This window comes from Canis aureus, chromosome 15 (genome assembly GCF_053574225.1).
Source record: "Canis aureus isolate CA01 chromosome 15, VMU_Caureus_v.1.0, whole genome shotgun sequence".
Taxonomy (NCBI): Eukaryota; Metazoa; Chordata; class Mammalia; order Carnivora; family Canidae; genus Canis; species Canis aureus.
In genome coordinates, this window is record NC_135625.1 from 65,401,674 (window position 1) to 65,419,239 (window position 17,566).

The 17,566-nt window shown below is 37.4% G+C and overlaps 1 protein-coding gene across 6 annotated transcripts in view; it reads left to right on the forward strand.

The window, feature by feature from the left end:
• CNTNAP2 (contactin associated protein 2) overlaps positions 1-17,566 on the forward strand; it is a 1,978,697-nt gene that overhangs the window by 1,131,323 nt on the left and 829,808 nt on the right. For all 6 annotated transcript variants that reach the window (XM_077850275.1, XM_077850276.1, XM_077850277.1 and 3 more), the window contains one exon: positions 3,149-3,320. In XM_077850275.1, coding sequence (XP_077706401.1) covers positions 3,149-3,320 — 172 coding nt within the window. The remainder of the gene's footprint in view (positions 1-3,148; positions 3,321-17,566) is intronic.

Consider the following 17,566-nt stretch of genomic DNA (forward strand, 5'->3'; position numbering starts at 1 on the left):
GCTTATAGCTGCATAGTTCTTGCCTGTAGAAGTTTAGAGCCTAAAGATATAGCTTCCTTCTGTACCATCTCTGTCTCTTTTTAGTCCAGGATGGTGGTGTTACCAGAATCATGACTGTTGTATAATTTGTGGGTTTCCTATGAATGTTATTGTGGTTTATTCCATTAAATAAAAGCCACATCCAGAATCTGATAAAGATAAGGGTGTTTTACATTGGACTTCCGCTGACATGCTAAGGGAAAAATGCCCTTAACATTATTAGAACCCTTGTTGCTTAACTCAGTGAATCTGTAAGACATACCAATAAGATGTCTAGCAGTTCTCTAGTCTGAATGAATGCTTCTTTGAGGCACCACCTAATACATTTTGGAAGTCTTAAGATGGATATCACAGTCACACCTCATTGCTATCTTTACATTATGTTTTACTGCTAGTTGATCTTTGCCTGAAAGTGACCTCAATTTTTGCATTTTTACCATCTGGAGAGCCTAGAACTGAGAAAATACTACTTTATTTTCAAATCCACCAAGTCCTGCTGTCTTTGGACAGTTTGGTTTTCCTTTAGTCTTTCTCTCTTCTTTTTCCTATAGATAGATGATCAGAATTTTGTGCCTGAAATGTCTTTAGCTAGGTTACCTAATGCATTAAATATAATTTTTCCTTCCCATATTATCACGATGTTATTAAACTTCCTGCTGCAGCATAACCAGGCTCCAGTTTTCTCTCATTTCTAATCACATTCATTCTTCACTTTCCTGTAAGCCATTACTGACGACCTCCTCAAGAGCCATCAGGCTTCTGCTCACACTCTTTTCAAGGCCTTTCCCACTTACTTGTGCATACCAATCCCTAGGTAGCTGCCACATTTTTAGGTTTTGTTGCAATTCCCCTCCCATACTAAATTTATTACTAGGTACTCATTATTTCATAAAAAATCACCCCAAAGTTTAATAGCTGGAAACCATGATTTATTATCTCTCGTGGGCTTTTCCATGATTGCTCATGAAATGATCAGTTAGCAGTCAGAGAGACCAAACCGGATACTGGCATCAGAAGTCACACAAAGCCACCACTTAATACTTTTCCACCGACCAGAGTCAGCACTAATTCATTGTAGAAAAAGACTATGAAAGGGTGTGAATACCGGGGGCAAGGATTAATGGGCTTCCTCTTGGAGATATTAAAGATAATGCAAGGAAAGGAAAAAAAACACCAAATTTTTAATGGATATGTAGTAGTTTGTCTTATAATTATCTTCCTAGAATGTATTCCATGTAGAAAAGTGAAGGGACTTGACAATTTCAAACTCCAGAATTTATCAGGGCCAAATAGAACATTGTTATGAGTGACTGATGAAGTCTTGTTTTATGAACTTAATTATGTCCAATTCATAGTAATCTGTGTTACGCAGCTGCTTTGTTTCAGAGGTCTTATTCTCACAAACAGACCTACACATTTTGAAATATTTCAAAGCTAGTGTGGATATTTAGAGACTCCCAAGTACTCAAAAAACAGAACCAAATGATTGTCTTGTTAAGAGTAGTCAATAAAGTTACAGCTGGATGTTTTCTCTCTTCTAAGTTTAGACATTATATTCCATTCAATTTTATCTTGATTAAACAGATTGAAAATCATATGTATGCATACAACTACTCTAAATGGGCCACTTATCTAAGATCAGCAGTTTTCTGAGGAGTCGAACTTAATGAAAATGACAAAAAAAAATGTGACTTAGGGAAAAAATATATATGCCATATGTTTGACATTGGATGTAGAGTCTGATATATATATATATATATATATATATATATATATATATATATATATTTTTTTTTTTTTTAAGTCAAGAAATTGATTTAAATAGAACCTTGTTTTTAAATAGTAGTGTGTTGGTGGAAAATGATACATGGCTCTGTAATTAACTCTTAAAAGGAATTCAAATGATAATTACTAGACTTTACATACCATACCCCATTAGTAATGGAAGAAAGAAGGTTTCTATTGTCCTAATTTATTATTACTAATCAAAAAGGACATCTAAAAAATTACTTCATGGTCAATTTTTCAGAAAAGTTTTCTCTTGGAAATTTATTTTTATCCACTTAATGACACATCTTGATCACAACCCATTCTGTATAAATTTTTCTATAGCTACAGTATTAGACTGAAATGAATATGTTAATAACTTCAGAATTCTAAGCAGACAAATTAGTACAGTTCAGATTTGCTCTAGTAGGTAAACTTGGTGTGAGGAACAATATAAGAAGTAAAAGCTTTTTTGAGATTTTTCTGGAGATACTTAATGGGATAAAAAATAGTTTTTCCTGTGACTTACAAATTTAATACACATAATAAGAATTATGCCTTTTTCTATTAAAAAGGCATAATGTAGGTAATTGACTGGTGTTGCTGTCTTAAAGTTGTGATAAAATTTTTAATGTTTAATTTTGAACTTCATATGTATATATTCCATTCCCTAATAGAACCACTAGTATTTATTGCCTTTTTCATTTATGCTCCCTATACCCTATTAGCTATATAAGATGGATATTCAGAGGAGGGTGGCTGAGCTTTCTTCCTAATTTTTTTTCTTTATAATGTTTCTTTGGATTTTATAAATTGGGAAATCATTTGTAATGCAAATATCTCTTTGAGTTGAGTTAGACAATCCATAAGAAAAATCCATCATGATCGATAATAGTTTAGCTTCTTGACATCTGAAGAACAGGCCTGTAGGGAACCAAGAAAATAGAAGTAAATATTGAAGGCATAAAAGAAAGGTGGTGGGATAGTTGGGATACGTCTGAAGTTTTATGTTTTAATCTCTGAAGAGAGAGTCAGGTGAGGAACTGTAGCAGTGAGTCTTTAAGAGCAGAGGAACAGGGAGATGTGCAAAGTGAGAAAGAAAATGCCACAGATAAAATAGGAGGCATGGTGGCCCCCCAGAGACAAACATTGGCCTGGGTTCAGCCCTGCCTTCTTCCTCCTGAAATAATATGCTTTCTCAAAAGATTCCATTCTTTTACATTGAGTGCAACGTCAACAAGGATCAACGAGACAGGATGGCTGTGGTGAGGGAAACCACCTGGAGGAATGTTAGTGGGGCACACCGTTCACAGAATATAACATTCCACTTCTTCTCTCACAGGTTTTCTGAACCAGATGAATAACTCCAGTCACTCCGTCCTTCAGCCTTCATTCCAAGGATGCATGCAGCTCATCCAAGTGGACGACCAACTGGTGAATTTATACGAAGTGGCTCAGAGGAGGCCGGGGAGTTTTGCAAATGTCAGCATCGACATGTGTGCCATCATTGACAGGTACGCAGTCATTCATCCGACCTCAAATTGTCCCCACTTTGTAATTTTGCAAGCAATGGCTGAGTTATGAAGGAACTCGGTTTATTTTACAATTTGCTTCCTACACTCAGAAGCAGAAATGTCCCTTATCTCCTTGTCTTGGTCACGACTCATCCTCAGCATATTGTCTCCTCTGGAGCCCTCATCTGAAGGAAAAGAAACTTTTAAAAATATTGGCAGGCAGTATGGGAATTTACTGAAGCAGAATATTTAATGTAATTGAGTCTGCTTACAAAATATATATGCTGAAATATTGCAAAATCTAATCTGTATTCATTTTTTTTCAATTCTAAGGAGGAACTTTTTTTTAATAGAAACTTAGTTGACTTTTCATATACAACTCTTACATGAAGTATTATGACATCATTACTTACACTAACCTTGATATACTTCTAAAAAGTGCCTTTCATTCCACCATAAAACACCTTTTGAGATATTTCATCCATAAATGAACTATAGCTAACTTTGTGTTGAATCTAACCTGGTGAATTTAGGTGACTTTCTAAACTGTATTCAAATCTCTTATGAGAAGGCTATCTTATCCTGAAGAATAATTGTATTAATTTTATATTTGGGAAGATGAAAGCTTCAGAAGTCCCAGTCTGCCCCCAACAAATTGTAGACCTTCCGTCTCTAACCACCATATTTCATTTAAGAGGAGATCCTTAGGAAAGTCATTCAAAGACATAATAAAACTTAAAAATATATAAAATCATCTATAATGCAGTTAGTTTGCTTCTATATAATCTCAATAAAATTGTATCCATGTGAATGGTAAATGACAGTTCAAATAGTGGCTATAGAATGTGACTTTTTTTAAAGCCTTATATGTTTATAATAAGACCTGATAACCTAGCATAGTTCTCATTTCTATTACATGTTTGTAAATACTCATCCTGTTGAATATCTTCCTAATTTTTGAACAAGCAGTAATGCAACAGGTATTATTTCTGCCTAAAGCAAGGGGTAGCAATAATCAGAAAAACTGAGAGATGAATGTTTTAAGATTATATTTCTGATATTTGATATTTCTCTATAAAATTTTATTAATTGTTTTCCATACAGGAAGATTTTCCTTCTTAGTAATAGGTATACAGCATATTGAGTAATTTTAGTACCTTGTCCATTTTCCATGTCAGTAGCTTTAATGATACAACAATTTCTGTCAATAACACCCAAGTTAATTCATTCGGCTTTTGTAAACAGGCTAGATTTTTATGGTGATGTTGCTATTTCACTTCGAACAGCATGTATCCTGGACATTATATTTAAATTGTTTGCTAGCAAAGAACTACGGGTAAGACATTGAGACTTTAATGTTATACTTCCATGGAGAGAGTAGGCACTAAATTGGCCCCAAAAGAATGAATGGGATGTTTGTAAATGAATAGAATGACAAATATCATTTCTGAGGAGAAGAACAATGCAAGAAAAGATGAAGAACAGGGAATACAGATTTCAATTTTTGGCAGATACAGGAATATACAAAGTATTTTTTTTTCAGAATGGATCAGTCTCATTGTCCACACTGCCAAGTGTCCTGTAGCTGACAGAACAAAGAATATGTCTTTTATATCCTCCAGAATGATAACCCAGAAGAGTAGTTATGGGAAAGTAGTCACCTCTGACACGTCACATGATTCTTAAGTCTATTAGGGAATCTATTTTCTGCTTGCTCTACTTTTAGAAGGTAATGACTTATTTTTTCCTAAATTGGTGTATAATTGACATATAACGCTATATTAGCTTCAGGTGTACAACATAGTGAATTGATAATTATATGTATTGCAAAATGATCATCAGGACAACAGCTTATGTATATTAATTACCAATATGTGAAAGAGCAAATTTCTTTATTCACCTAAAATGTTTCCAGTTCAAAATCTTACTCTGTGAAGTGTTGTATTTTTGTATATATGATTCAGGACTGTATTCATCTTATTCCAGCCATTGAGGAGCTCATTGATGACTCCCCCTTAATCTGTGTTTTTCCATGTGAGAGTAGGGGTTTCAGCTTGTCCTCATATAACAGTGACCCACCAGAAAACTGTAAGGATACATTCCCAGCCCATCTCTGGTTTGATGTTTTCCTTCTCACTAACTTAAACTTTACAACTGCCCGATCTCTGCCATTTTATTTTCAAACTATCTAAATTTTCCCTAAGTAAGCCTACGCTAGCTCTTTCTTACTTTGCTACTCTCAGATTTCAGCTTGATTGATTTGAGTGCTATTTTTGAAAAAAAAAAAAAAAGGATAAATGAGAACATAGGGCCAAAAAATAGAAAAGCTACCACAGACATAATTTTTATGAAATGTTTGGCGATGATAGGAGCAGCTGCAATGATTTGATGAGTAGAACTTAGGGAAATAGTTTGGGGGAATGATTGTAAAGGGGTTTTGCTGTGTGTTGTACTGGAATACCCTATGATTTGAGCTTGCATCTTTGTGTGTGGATTTACATGTGGCTTGTTTTTCTTACTTGTTTGTTTTCTGAGCACAGCAGTGAACCAAGAAAAAAGCAAGCATGCCAAACTAGAGAATTAATCATCCAGTAGTATTTTCTGATGTAGCCATGATGCCAGATACTGTTCTAGGCACTTAGGATACATCATTAAACAAAGCATACAAAGATCCTGTACTTGTAAATCTCACATTCTGTGGAAAGCAGAAGAAGAACACATGTAATAAATAAGTAAAAAATCATAGTAAGTTAGAAGAATTAAGTGCTATGAAAAAAAAATAAGTAGAGCAAAACAAGGAACACTGGCATTCCAGGAGGTTGAGGTGTTGGGTTGCAGTCTAAATGGGTTGGTCAGAGTTAGCCTTCCTGAAAAGATGATATTGGTTCAAGACCTAAAAGAAGTCACAGAATCTGCCAATTCTGTTGGCAAGAAAATAGGCATACAGAGAAAACAGTCAATGCAATTAAGCAGCCTGGCATGATCTAGGATCAGCATGGGGCCAGGGTGGCAAATTTGGAAGGACAAGGAATGGAGTTCTGGGGAACGAGGCCAGAGAAGTTCTGGAGATCTGTAGGTTATTTAAGCAATTTGACTTTTATTCTGAAGAAATTAAGGAGCCATTGCAGGTTTCAGAGTAGAGCAATGACATGATCTAGCTTACAGTCTAAAAGGATAACTCAAAAAAAAAAAAAAAAAAAAAAGAATAGCTCTGGCTGTGGCAGGAAGAAAGGTAGAAGCAAGAAGCTTATTATCACCTCCAAGTGAGAGGTGCTGATGGCCTAAGACCAGGGTGCTGACATAAGGGGTAGTGAGATGCAGTCAGTTCTAAATATATTTAGCAAATAGAATCAATAGGAGTTTCTTGATGGATTAAGCATTAGAGGATTATTTAGTATACACCCAAATTATTTAGTTTAAGCAGCTGGAAGGAAGGAGTCACCATCTCCCAATGGGAAGACTAATGGTAGGGAAGATTGGTCAAGGATTGAGAAAAAATATCAGGAATTCAGTGTTGGGCATGAATTGAAAGGTCTGCTAGTGGCTGTGACAAGAAAGTAGTTGGATATATGTTAGTAAGAAGTGTGTATCTGCAGATTACACAATAAAATGCTGTGTCTGATGAAATCTCCATGTTTGCCTGTTGAGCGCCTCTGGTTTCTTTAACTATATATCATAAATAGCTATAGACCTGGAAGGGGAGAAGGTGAATAGTGGGCAGAAATCCTCTTCCAACATTGGAAGCCTGTAGCTTTACCCTTTGAAGGATACCCTGCTCTTAGGGAGGAGGACCTTCATCAAAACTTCAGTCGCTAGAACAGTCTCTGAAAATGAAAAAAAATATCTAGCAGATAACTTCTTTGTTTCACCTGGGTGACTGTCATCTCTAATCTGCTTCTGGTGCCCTTGCTTTGTGGGCTTCCCATAGCAAATGTCTTCAGGTGTCCACTCAACTCCCAGTCTCAGTCCAATTCTAACTTCTTTGTAGGTGTGAACATTTAAGAACAAAAAAGCTTATAAAATACCCCCAGTTAGGTTTGGTCACTTCCTCCCACAGGATATCACAAAGGGGGAATTGTGTGGGGTTGAACTGGGAGTGAGCACTGGGGGGTCCTGGCAGGTACTGGTCATAATCTGTAAATTTAGGAGAGTTGCAGTTACAGACTGTGAGACTTGTGAATCCACGTGGAGGTACTGTTTGATTCACTTGTCTGGGATTCTTACCCAGGACATAAAGGATTAAGGAAGTGGTGTTAAAATATTTTGAGTTTAAGTAGGTGGTGTTCATGACTGGTCTGGCAAAATTTACCTGTTTTGTGAGTAATATTAATAATACAATCCATCTTGTTAATTGTGATTTTTTAAAAGATTTTTTTTATTTATTCATGAGGGACACAGAGAGAGGGGGGGCAGAGACACAGACAGAGGGAGAAGAAGGCTCCCTGTGATGAGCCTGATGTGAGACTCAATCCCCAGATCCCAGGATTGTGACCTGAGCCGAAGGCAGACGCTCAACCACTGAGCCACCCAGGTGCCCCTAGTTGTGATTTCTGTATCAATCATAAGGCCACCCTTATAGCTTAGCTCCAGAGAGATATATTTTCTTGGTCGTCGTCAAGAATGATGATGTGACACATCTCATCTTACTACTAGGAGGTAAGCAGAAGTCAGCTGTGGTACTCTTGAGGAAGCTTTTAGTTTCTTGATACAGATGTCACTCCTGCTCCACTGCCCTTGTTCAGATGCGTGGAGCTGTATGAGCAAGAACTCAAATGAGCCAGAGTCAACAACCACTCCTTTTTTAAGGGAAGAGAAGCATTTTCTGTTTATTTAAGTCACTGTGAGTCAAGTTTTATCTTTGTTGGAGCCAAAAGCATCTGCCCTTTCCCCATCCTCCACTTCTTGAATCAACCAGTGCAATTTTTTTTCTTTTTTACCAGAACACGGAAGAACACCGTATTTCCAAGTATGGAAATGCTTTTGAAGGAGAAGATGGTAAATTTATTTTAGGATATATTAGGCTGCATGCCAGTGACATCCCCCAGAGACTGAAGTTTGGGTACCAAATGGCCATTTAGAGACCAAAGTACATTCATCCTGTTAGGAGCAGCAGCTGGTAGAAAAACTAGTAAAAGTAGTTCATTAGAATTAGAATCTTCTTTACCTTTCCCGTAACCTCCCTTGTAAATATAGTACGAAACAAAACCAGTAAACATTCTGGGTAGCACAGAGAAGGGAAAAGGAAGAGTAAATATCCCAACTTAACCACAGCCTACGAAATTACCCCTTGAAAAACTGAATAGACCGGATCCTATTGTTGAGTTAGTAATTAAGTCTTCATTATATTTTTGGAAGAAGTGCATAATCACAGACCCAGTTTTCATTTTTTAGTTGAGTGCTTTCTTTTCAAGAACATCTACCCAGTTTGATTTTTTTCCTTGAAAGAAAAAAATATATATATATGGATTGGATATATATGGATAGACATAGTGTCTGTCACAAAACTAAGCTGACTGTGTTGGAAAGATGAAGAGTAAATAAGTACAATCATACTATCAGTTCAGAAGGAGATTGTGAGTTTCTATAAAAGCAAGTTTCAAATTTACAGTCCTATCTTAGATGAAGAACACACGGAACATTCTTTATCTTCTAAAATGGATCTTCATTTGCTCATTAGCTCTCATTTCTACACAGTGGCAGAAAAACAACTATTTGAGCACATACATTTGGAAATCCTAATAACTTTGTATATGTATTATGTATTATATGCATTTATAATAACCAGTCGATAAAGGATTCAAACTTAGTCCAAAGTCAAACTCCCTTTTTGGGCTACTGTCCCATTTTGAGTGTCCTTGACACCTCCAGCATGAGTCTTGGTTCAGGATCAGACAACTTACTTGTCATGGGGTCTGTTCCACACCCTCTACTCAAGTTCCTTATGGGCTCCCCTGTGGGTCTCCAGCCCCCTGAGGCTTCTGTCCCAACTGCCCACTGCTCTGGCAGCCATTTCTGCGGGCCATGGAATGATGCCTTGGGTACTGCTGAGCTCAGAATTTGAGATCCTGTGTGACATGATAGCCCTTCCCAGTTTGTCTGGGACTGGTGCATTTAACATCAAGAATCAAGGGCCAGAAGCAACCCCTCAGCTCTGGGTAAAGCCAGGATGGTGGCCACTCAAGATGTGGCACCCTCTTGCCCTCCTTCTCCAGATTCCCTTTTCCTGGCCTGCCAGCCATCTAAACATTTTAATAGACCTCGTAGGGACATGCTATGATTTCTTGATCTCTTGTAAACTGCATACAAGCTTAAATGAATGATGGCCTGTGTGAATGGGTGGGTGTTCGGTGGGAACAGCTACACTAGGCCCCCCTCTGCCTTAGTTTGTCATGCTTCTACATCTACTCTACAGCACCCACCACAGGCTGACACAAGGCCTCTATAAATCAGATTCCCAAAGGCAGAAAGCAGGGCACAAACTACCACCATCATAGAATGTCTAAGTCTCTTGAGATCCATTCAGTCAACAAATACCTACTAAAGATCACATCACATCACATCCCTCCTGAGACAAATGCTGAGGTGGTAGGGGAGGGTCACTGATCAGAACTTCGACTGTCTTAATACTTTGGGTACACCTCTTTTTTTTGCTTTCAGTGACCTAGCTCTTTCAAACCAAATGCCTCTTGGTTTTAGACAATCTTGCCGAAATTGAATCCAGATGACAACTAACTTTTGTTCGGCCCAAAGGCCAGAGGTACATGCTCCCAGCCCCCACCCAGTGTGACAGTTTCATTGACCTTCTGAGTCAACAGCCATAGTGCAAGAAAAATTTCATGGAGAATAAACAAAACCAAAACTTTGAATTGAAATACCTAAAAATTATTTCCACCATCAGAAAGGGAAGGCCTGTCTCACAAACATGGATGTTTCTGTAGTGACAACATTTATGCCAGATGTTCTTTCTCTTTCACTTGGTTCTTGCTAACCACAAACTGCCAGCCTCAGGTCTAACACCTTTACATACATTTGTAGGCTGACCATCCCCTTCTGTTGTTTCTTAAAAAATGTTCATGTCCTCAGTTAGGCTGGTGTCAAGCTGTGCCTGTAACTTCTTTTACATTAGGAGAGATTTTATCTTTTACCATTAGGTTCTTATTGCTACAACTCCATGTTTCTGGGAATATCACACATTTACTTCATGGTAATTCTGCAAAAGGGGTAAAGGAGACCAAAAGCCTCTCAGGTAAACTACACATTATTCAAAACATTGTGCCTTGTTGAATTTTGACAACGCTGTGACCGATCTCATCAAACTCCAAAGGGGCAAAGAGCAGATTGGCTGGAACTCATTTGGGGAGAACTGGAGCCAATAAGCAATTTTTCAAGTGTGAAGCTGAATTTCCTTTGGGGGGAAACACCCTTAGGATAAGAGTTATTCAGGGTCCTAAAATCATATCACCAGATCAAAATAAAAAGAAAAAAGTCAAGTTACATAAACCAGCTTTATTTTCCTATATGACAGATTGTATTGTGATGACAGTTCATATTGTGATTCTTTATTATAGATATGTCTTTCTCTTTACCTTATCTCCCTTTGTTCTCTATCTTGGACTTCATTGATTTTATATTCCTGTTTATACTTAAACATTTAAGCCATAGTATTCTATCTAACACAAAAACACAAGTTCAGTGACCCGAAAGTGTCACATATCCAGGTGAACCCACATGCGAGTCAGTTGCCTCTCTGAAGTGGTTTCAAAGTGGTTTTATTTTTAAGTACAAATAGCATATGAGGGTGACAAAACTTATTTTAAAAAAAAGAAGAAGAAGTACAGTAGTGAAATGCCAGAGGAGATAACTCTCCTAGGAGAAAAGGGAGAAGAAAAAAGTTGAATTAACCATTTTAAGATTCAACAGCAGCCTTATTCTTCTTTGATGTATTGCATGTATTAGGACAAAAGAAACTATATTTGCTTTTGGCGTGGCATATAGCTGTGCTTTGACATTTAAATCCCAGGGAAGGCCTAGTGCATAAAAGTAATGTCAGAAAACAGTTATGTGTTTGAAGATAAGCAAAGAGGAAAAAGAGAAATAATTTTCTTAAAGATTTTATTTATTTGAGAGAGAGGGAGACAGCATGATCACAAGCAGAGGGAGGGGCAGAGGAAGAGAGAGAAACATGTGGGGCTCAATCCCAGAACCCTGGGATCATGACCTAAGCTGAAAGCAGGCGCTTAACTGACAGAGCCACCCAGAAGCCCCAAAAAGAGAAATAATTCTTTTTTTTAATTTTTATTTATTTATGATAGTCACAGAGAGAGGGAGAGAGAGGCAGAGACACAGGCAGAGGGAGAAGCAGGCTCCATGCACTGGGAGCCTGATGTGGGATTCGATCCCGGGTCTCCAGGATCGCGCCCTGGGCCAAAGGCAGGCACCAAACAGCTGCGCCACCCAGGGATCCCGAAGAGAAATAATTCTAACATATAGTTAAATTCAACTCTAGACAGATTGAAATGAGTTATTACATTTTGTTTTTTTAGTTTTTTGGCTTTTGATATTAGATTAGCCAAAAAATAAAAACAAAAACAAATAAGTAGAAAATATGTATTTAAAACATCTGTCTTAACAGTATTTTCTTCTTAAGATAATGCTTTGGTCAATTACTTGGATGTATTGCAAATTTTTTATTGATCTCTGAGAATTAATTCAGCTGCCCTCCCTGTAAAAAACTTCACAGATAGACACTCCCCATCCTCTTTGTAAAAGACAGAGAGTGATACCTGTAGCCTGGTGGATGGAGAGTCTTTGAGCTAGTAGCTAAGGCTACCATCTTTGCTCTGTTGTACCTTCCCACATGTTGTGTGGGAGTCCATTGTTCATTCCCAAATGTGTTAATGCAAGTCATACTTGTTATTGTAATAACATAGTCTAATTAAGTATGAAACATGTTTTCAAATGAATAGAGACAAAAAGAAATAAATTCCATTAAAACCAAATTAAAAGGTCTTAGAAAGTGGCTAAAAACAAACAAAACCCTCAGTGTAGATATGGAGAAGCCAACTACAAACATTTGCAAAGATTCATGGGTTCTACAGTGTTCCCTGTACTTTAAGAAATCAAAACTAAAAATAAAATAATAAAATAAAATAAAATAAAATAAAATAAAATAAAATAAAATAAAATAAAATAAAATGGAATAAAAACTAGAAGTTGAAGGTGATGCTTTACAGAACTGGGTCTTCAGAAAGACTGGCTGGGTTGGAATTGTGGAATTCCAATCAGTGGGCCCAGAGCAATTCCCTCGGGCAAGTGACTCATTGAATTTACAGGATGGGGGGGTGGGGGTTAAGTTCAGTTAAAGTTGTTAACGTATGTATTCTTGTAATGATGTCTTTCTTTACTTTATTAAACTCAATATATTTAAGACTTTGTTCTCTAATCTGAAAAAAATGAGATTAGAATTCACTTTTTCTTTTTTCATTTGCTTTCTTCATTCCAAATAATGGAGAGAGTGGGGAGAAGGGCAGTGGAGGAGAAGGTGCAGGAGGAACTTGAGGAGGGAGGGAGATGGGAAGGAGGACAGAGCAGGGCAGGAGAGAGGAGGGAGGAAGGGCAGGAGGGAGGAAGGAAGGAAGGGAGGTAGAACTCTGAAGTCACATTGCTTTCTAGTATGTTGGTGTGGGACATTTTCTACTTTCATTAAAACATAAATCAGAAGTAAACATTAAAGACTATTGTCTATTTTTTATAGGAGTTTAAAAATGGTATTTTCTTTGAAATTTTCCCTTTGCTATTTAAATGATCCATAACTGGAGAGGAAGGAGAAAGGAGTCATAGATTTTTCTATGCCAGGAAAAAAAAAAACAAAAAACACTTTTATTAAGACTTGGGACTTGCCATCATTTTTATTTGACTTGTTAATTGAACAGAAGTACTTCCTCTTTCTGTGGTTGCATTCATATTACCTGAAACTAGTTTCAAAAGGGCAACAAGCTTAGCTTTTTAGATAACATTGTCTAAAATTCTGTAAGGCGCCCATTGCTGTATTACAGATAAATACTTCTTCATCATCTGTGTCTATGAATTCATTGAGGAACTTATTAGAGTCTGAATCTCATTTTGTTTACCAAATTCTGCTCACATCAAAAAGAATGTTACATGAGCAAGGGAGGAATGCAGCTGGAAGAGGTGGGGAATGTGTGTGCGTGTGTGTGTCTGTTTGTGTGGACTGTGGTTTAAGAGTGAATCTGTAATAATTTTTAACAAATAAAATGCAATATCTTAAAAGGGTTTCTTAACTAGCAAATAGGTTGGTTTAAATGGATTTACCTAAAATTGTGATAAGGATAGACTCTAAGTGCCATACATCATTTGTTCATAGGATTAATTTTGTTTGCCTTTAATAATGCTGCCTTTATTTTTTTTATTTCTTTAAGATTTTATTTATTAATTTATGAGAGACACAGAGAGAAGCAGAGACACAGGCAGAGGGAGAGGCTGGCTCCACGCAGGGAGCCCAATGTGGGACTTTATCCCAGGACCCCAGGATCATGTCCTGAGCCAAAGGCAGATGCTCAACCACTGAGCCACCCAGGCATCCCCAAGTACTGCTTTTAAACTTTAGTCCAAAAAAATAAAAATAAAAAAATAAATAAAAATAAACTTCAGTCCAGTGGTTTCCTGATCTTGGGGTCTTTGGCATGGTCCCCAAATGACTTCATCAACATGCAAATTACTTTTATGGACATACTCCTGTGATGACCCTCTCTGGGCAAATCAATGTGATACCAAAGTGAATTGGGTTTTTTTGTTGTTTTTTTCTTGAAAGTTTAAGCATTCAAAAATGAAAGGGGGGCGGAAAACCTCTGACATTGTAAAGAGTGACATTTCTGAAGTTGGCTAGACACACCATGCACCAAGAGGCCCTTCATTCCTTTCACGTGGTTATTCTAGTGCATTAACTCAAGAGACATTTCTTAATCTCCTGAGTGGGTCAGAGCACTGCCACTGGCCTACCAAAAGATGCAGAATAGAATCTCTTCTCACGGAATATACGAATTTAGCCAGGGGAATAGGAAACATTCATAACATTTGTTTAAGAGCTATATTAAGAAGCACGTGCTTCTGGATCACTGCAGAGAAAGGTTTCTAAGGGAAGGTACTGAAGGGGAAGACTGCTGGGGGCCACAGCGGCTGAAGGAGGCTTTGCAGAATGTCAGACTTTAGAAGAAGTGTAGCCTCATGACAAGAAAGAAAGGAAAAGAACATGCCACGTGAAAGCAGGTGAGCAGAAGTGCAGAGACACAGATGACCGTGCCATCTATTTCTGAAACACTGAAGTGACCATTTAGACTAACTAGAGCGGAAAGTTTGCATAGGGGGTCATTCATTCATTCATTCAGTTACCCATTCATTCCATAGTCATTCATTGATTATCAACCATGTGTCAATGGTAGTGTTAGTTTTGATGGATAAAACATAAATTTAGTCTCTTTAGTAAGAGACAGGCATTAAAAAAACACAATTATTGAAAAAAAAACAGAAAGTATAAACAAGGGATGGCAGCTATAATTCTATATATATTCTATATTATCTTTTGGGGTTTTCAATGAGGATGAAGGAGATTGCACATAGGAGCCGTTTGCAGATACCTAGGAAGGGCATTCCAGCTGGATGGGAAGCACGTACAAAAGACCATGGGTGTGAGGAACAGAGAGACTTGCAGGGAACTCAAGTAGTTATGGTAGGACTTTCCAGAGATTGACAGTTCTTAGTAGGAGGCTAGAGGTTTAGTGTGAAGGTCTGAGGCTAGAAATTTAGGGAGAACATATTGGGAAAAGGTCTACTAGAAAAATTTTAATTTATCCTCTAGGCAATTCAGGAACTATTGAAGGACTTGCAGGGAAATAAACTTTGCATTATTGACATTTGCTCTGATGATCTGAGCAGAGGTGGTGAGAGCCTAAACTATTGGTGTAGTGATACAAATAGATGGAAAAGAGTAAATCCAAGGTGTTATAGGATTTGGAGTAAGCTCATTAGATGTGAAGGTCAGGAAGGTATTGGTGGGAAAGAAAAACTGATTTCAGAGAGAGAAAAGGCATGCATGGCAGACAAAATTACCTTCACAAGTCTCTGAAAGGTGTCTTAACTGAGTATTTTTTTTTTTTTTTTAGTAATGGGTATATCAGAGTAAGTTTCTGCTGGGATCTAGAAAATGGTGAGCTTTAGTAGTAGCAATTGAGCGTTTGAAGGAGGTCAAAGGGAGGAAGTTAAAAGAAGCACAGGTGGGGATCCCTGGGTGGCTCAGCGGTTTAGCACCTGCCCTCAGCCCAGGATGTGATCCTGGAGTCCTGGGATCGAGTCCCACGTCAGGTTCCCCGCATGGAACCTGCTTCTCCCTCTGCATGAGTCTCTACCTGTGTGTGTGTGTGTGTGTGTGTGTGTGTGTGTGTGTGTGTGTGATGAATAAATAAATAAAATCTTAAAAAAAAAAGCACAGGTTATGACATGGTGAAATAAAGAGGAAGGTGGTGGAGACCAGAGCCGTATTGTCCAGTATGCATTCACTAGTCAAATGGGGGTGCTGGGCACTAAAATAGAGGAAGCTTCTATCTGAGCTGTGCTGTTTGTATAAAATACACCCTAGGTTATGAATACGTAGTACAGATAAAGGAATATAAAATATCTCAATAATTTTAATTGTTTTTGGTTTTATATTAAGTATATTACTAAAATCAATTTTACCTCTTTCTCTTTACTTTTTAAATGCAGTTATCATAAAATTTAAAATTACATATGACATGTGCTTCCCTTGGCATTTCTTTTGGACAATGCTGATCTAGAATCTCTAGGTGCTTCGCAGCCAAAAAGGGCTCTCCAGCTCCTATACTGGTCTTTTCCAAAGGTGACTTAAAAGATTCATGCAACTTCTGATAAGACTCAATAAGTTGTCCTTTAGAATTATTTTATTTCAGAGACAATGGAGATTCCCAGAAGGTCTGTGAAACTGGCATCATTCTGAAATTCACAGTCCCTTTTAATTAGTTTGACGTTTCCTTAAGCCCTAAATCTACTTGCAATACCATCTCCAGAGAAAATCTTTACAGACTTAGAAGCCAGATGTGTTGGTTTTCTCCTGAATATTAATTCCCTATTCATTAAAAATAAAATAAAAAGTTTTCAATAAAAAAGAGGCCTAAATTAAGTAGACAATATTTTAGTTGAGCACAAGTTAGAACTTCTTGTTTCAAAGATTAATTTCCTTCTGCTAAAATATCTGTCATTCATTCAAATGTGTATAAATCAACATCTGTGAAGTAAACGGTTGAGTATCCATTAGAAATTGCTTTCAGGTTCTAGGAACAAAGATCCAATTATAGTTTTTTCAGACAAATCCGAAATTTCTTATTTTACATGTAAGATGTCTGATAATAGACAATCCAAGCTTGTATGGTGACTCTCAAAAATAAAGATCCAAACTCTAACATTTTGCTCCAATTTCCTTAGCTCGTCATTTCCACTCTCCTGGTCATAAAATGACTGCTAGAACTCCAGATATTTCATCTGCTTTTCATTAAGAAAATAAGAGGGCCCACTTCCCCTTTTAATATAGCTTCTCAGAAGTTCCATGCAACACTTCCACTCTCATCTCATCAGCCAGATTCAGTCCTGACTACAGTGAGTTACAAGATAGAATAGGAAATGTAGTCTCATTCTGGGTAGTCTGTGCCTACTAAAACTTGGGGGTGTGTTACTGAGGTGGAAGAGGACAATTTGTTTTGAGATAAACAAATAGCAGTTGATTACAAAAAAAAAAAAACATTAAAGTATGCTTCCAGGAAAAAAATTAAGGCAGCAGTTTTTTTTTTTTTAAGATTTTATTTATTTATTCATGAGAGACACAGAGAGAGAGAGAGGCAGAGACACAGGCAGAGGCAGAAGCGGGCTCCACGCAGGGAGCCCGATGTGGGATTCGATCCTGGGTCTCCAGAATCAGGCGCTGGGCTGAAGGCTGCACTAAGAGGCAATAGTTGTATAATGTATTGGAGTTATATATTTTGTATTTTTCTTCCAACTATTCAAAAATCAATTTATTTATGAGGCTTCAGCCTTAGTCAGTAGACATTCTGGGGTATTCAAGGTTGAATGAGATACAGCCATTGTCTTTAAAGATTTTGTAATGGAATGACAGAGGCAGGTATATATGCTAGTTTTTGCCCTGATTGTGTAAATTTCTCCTA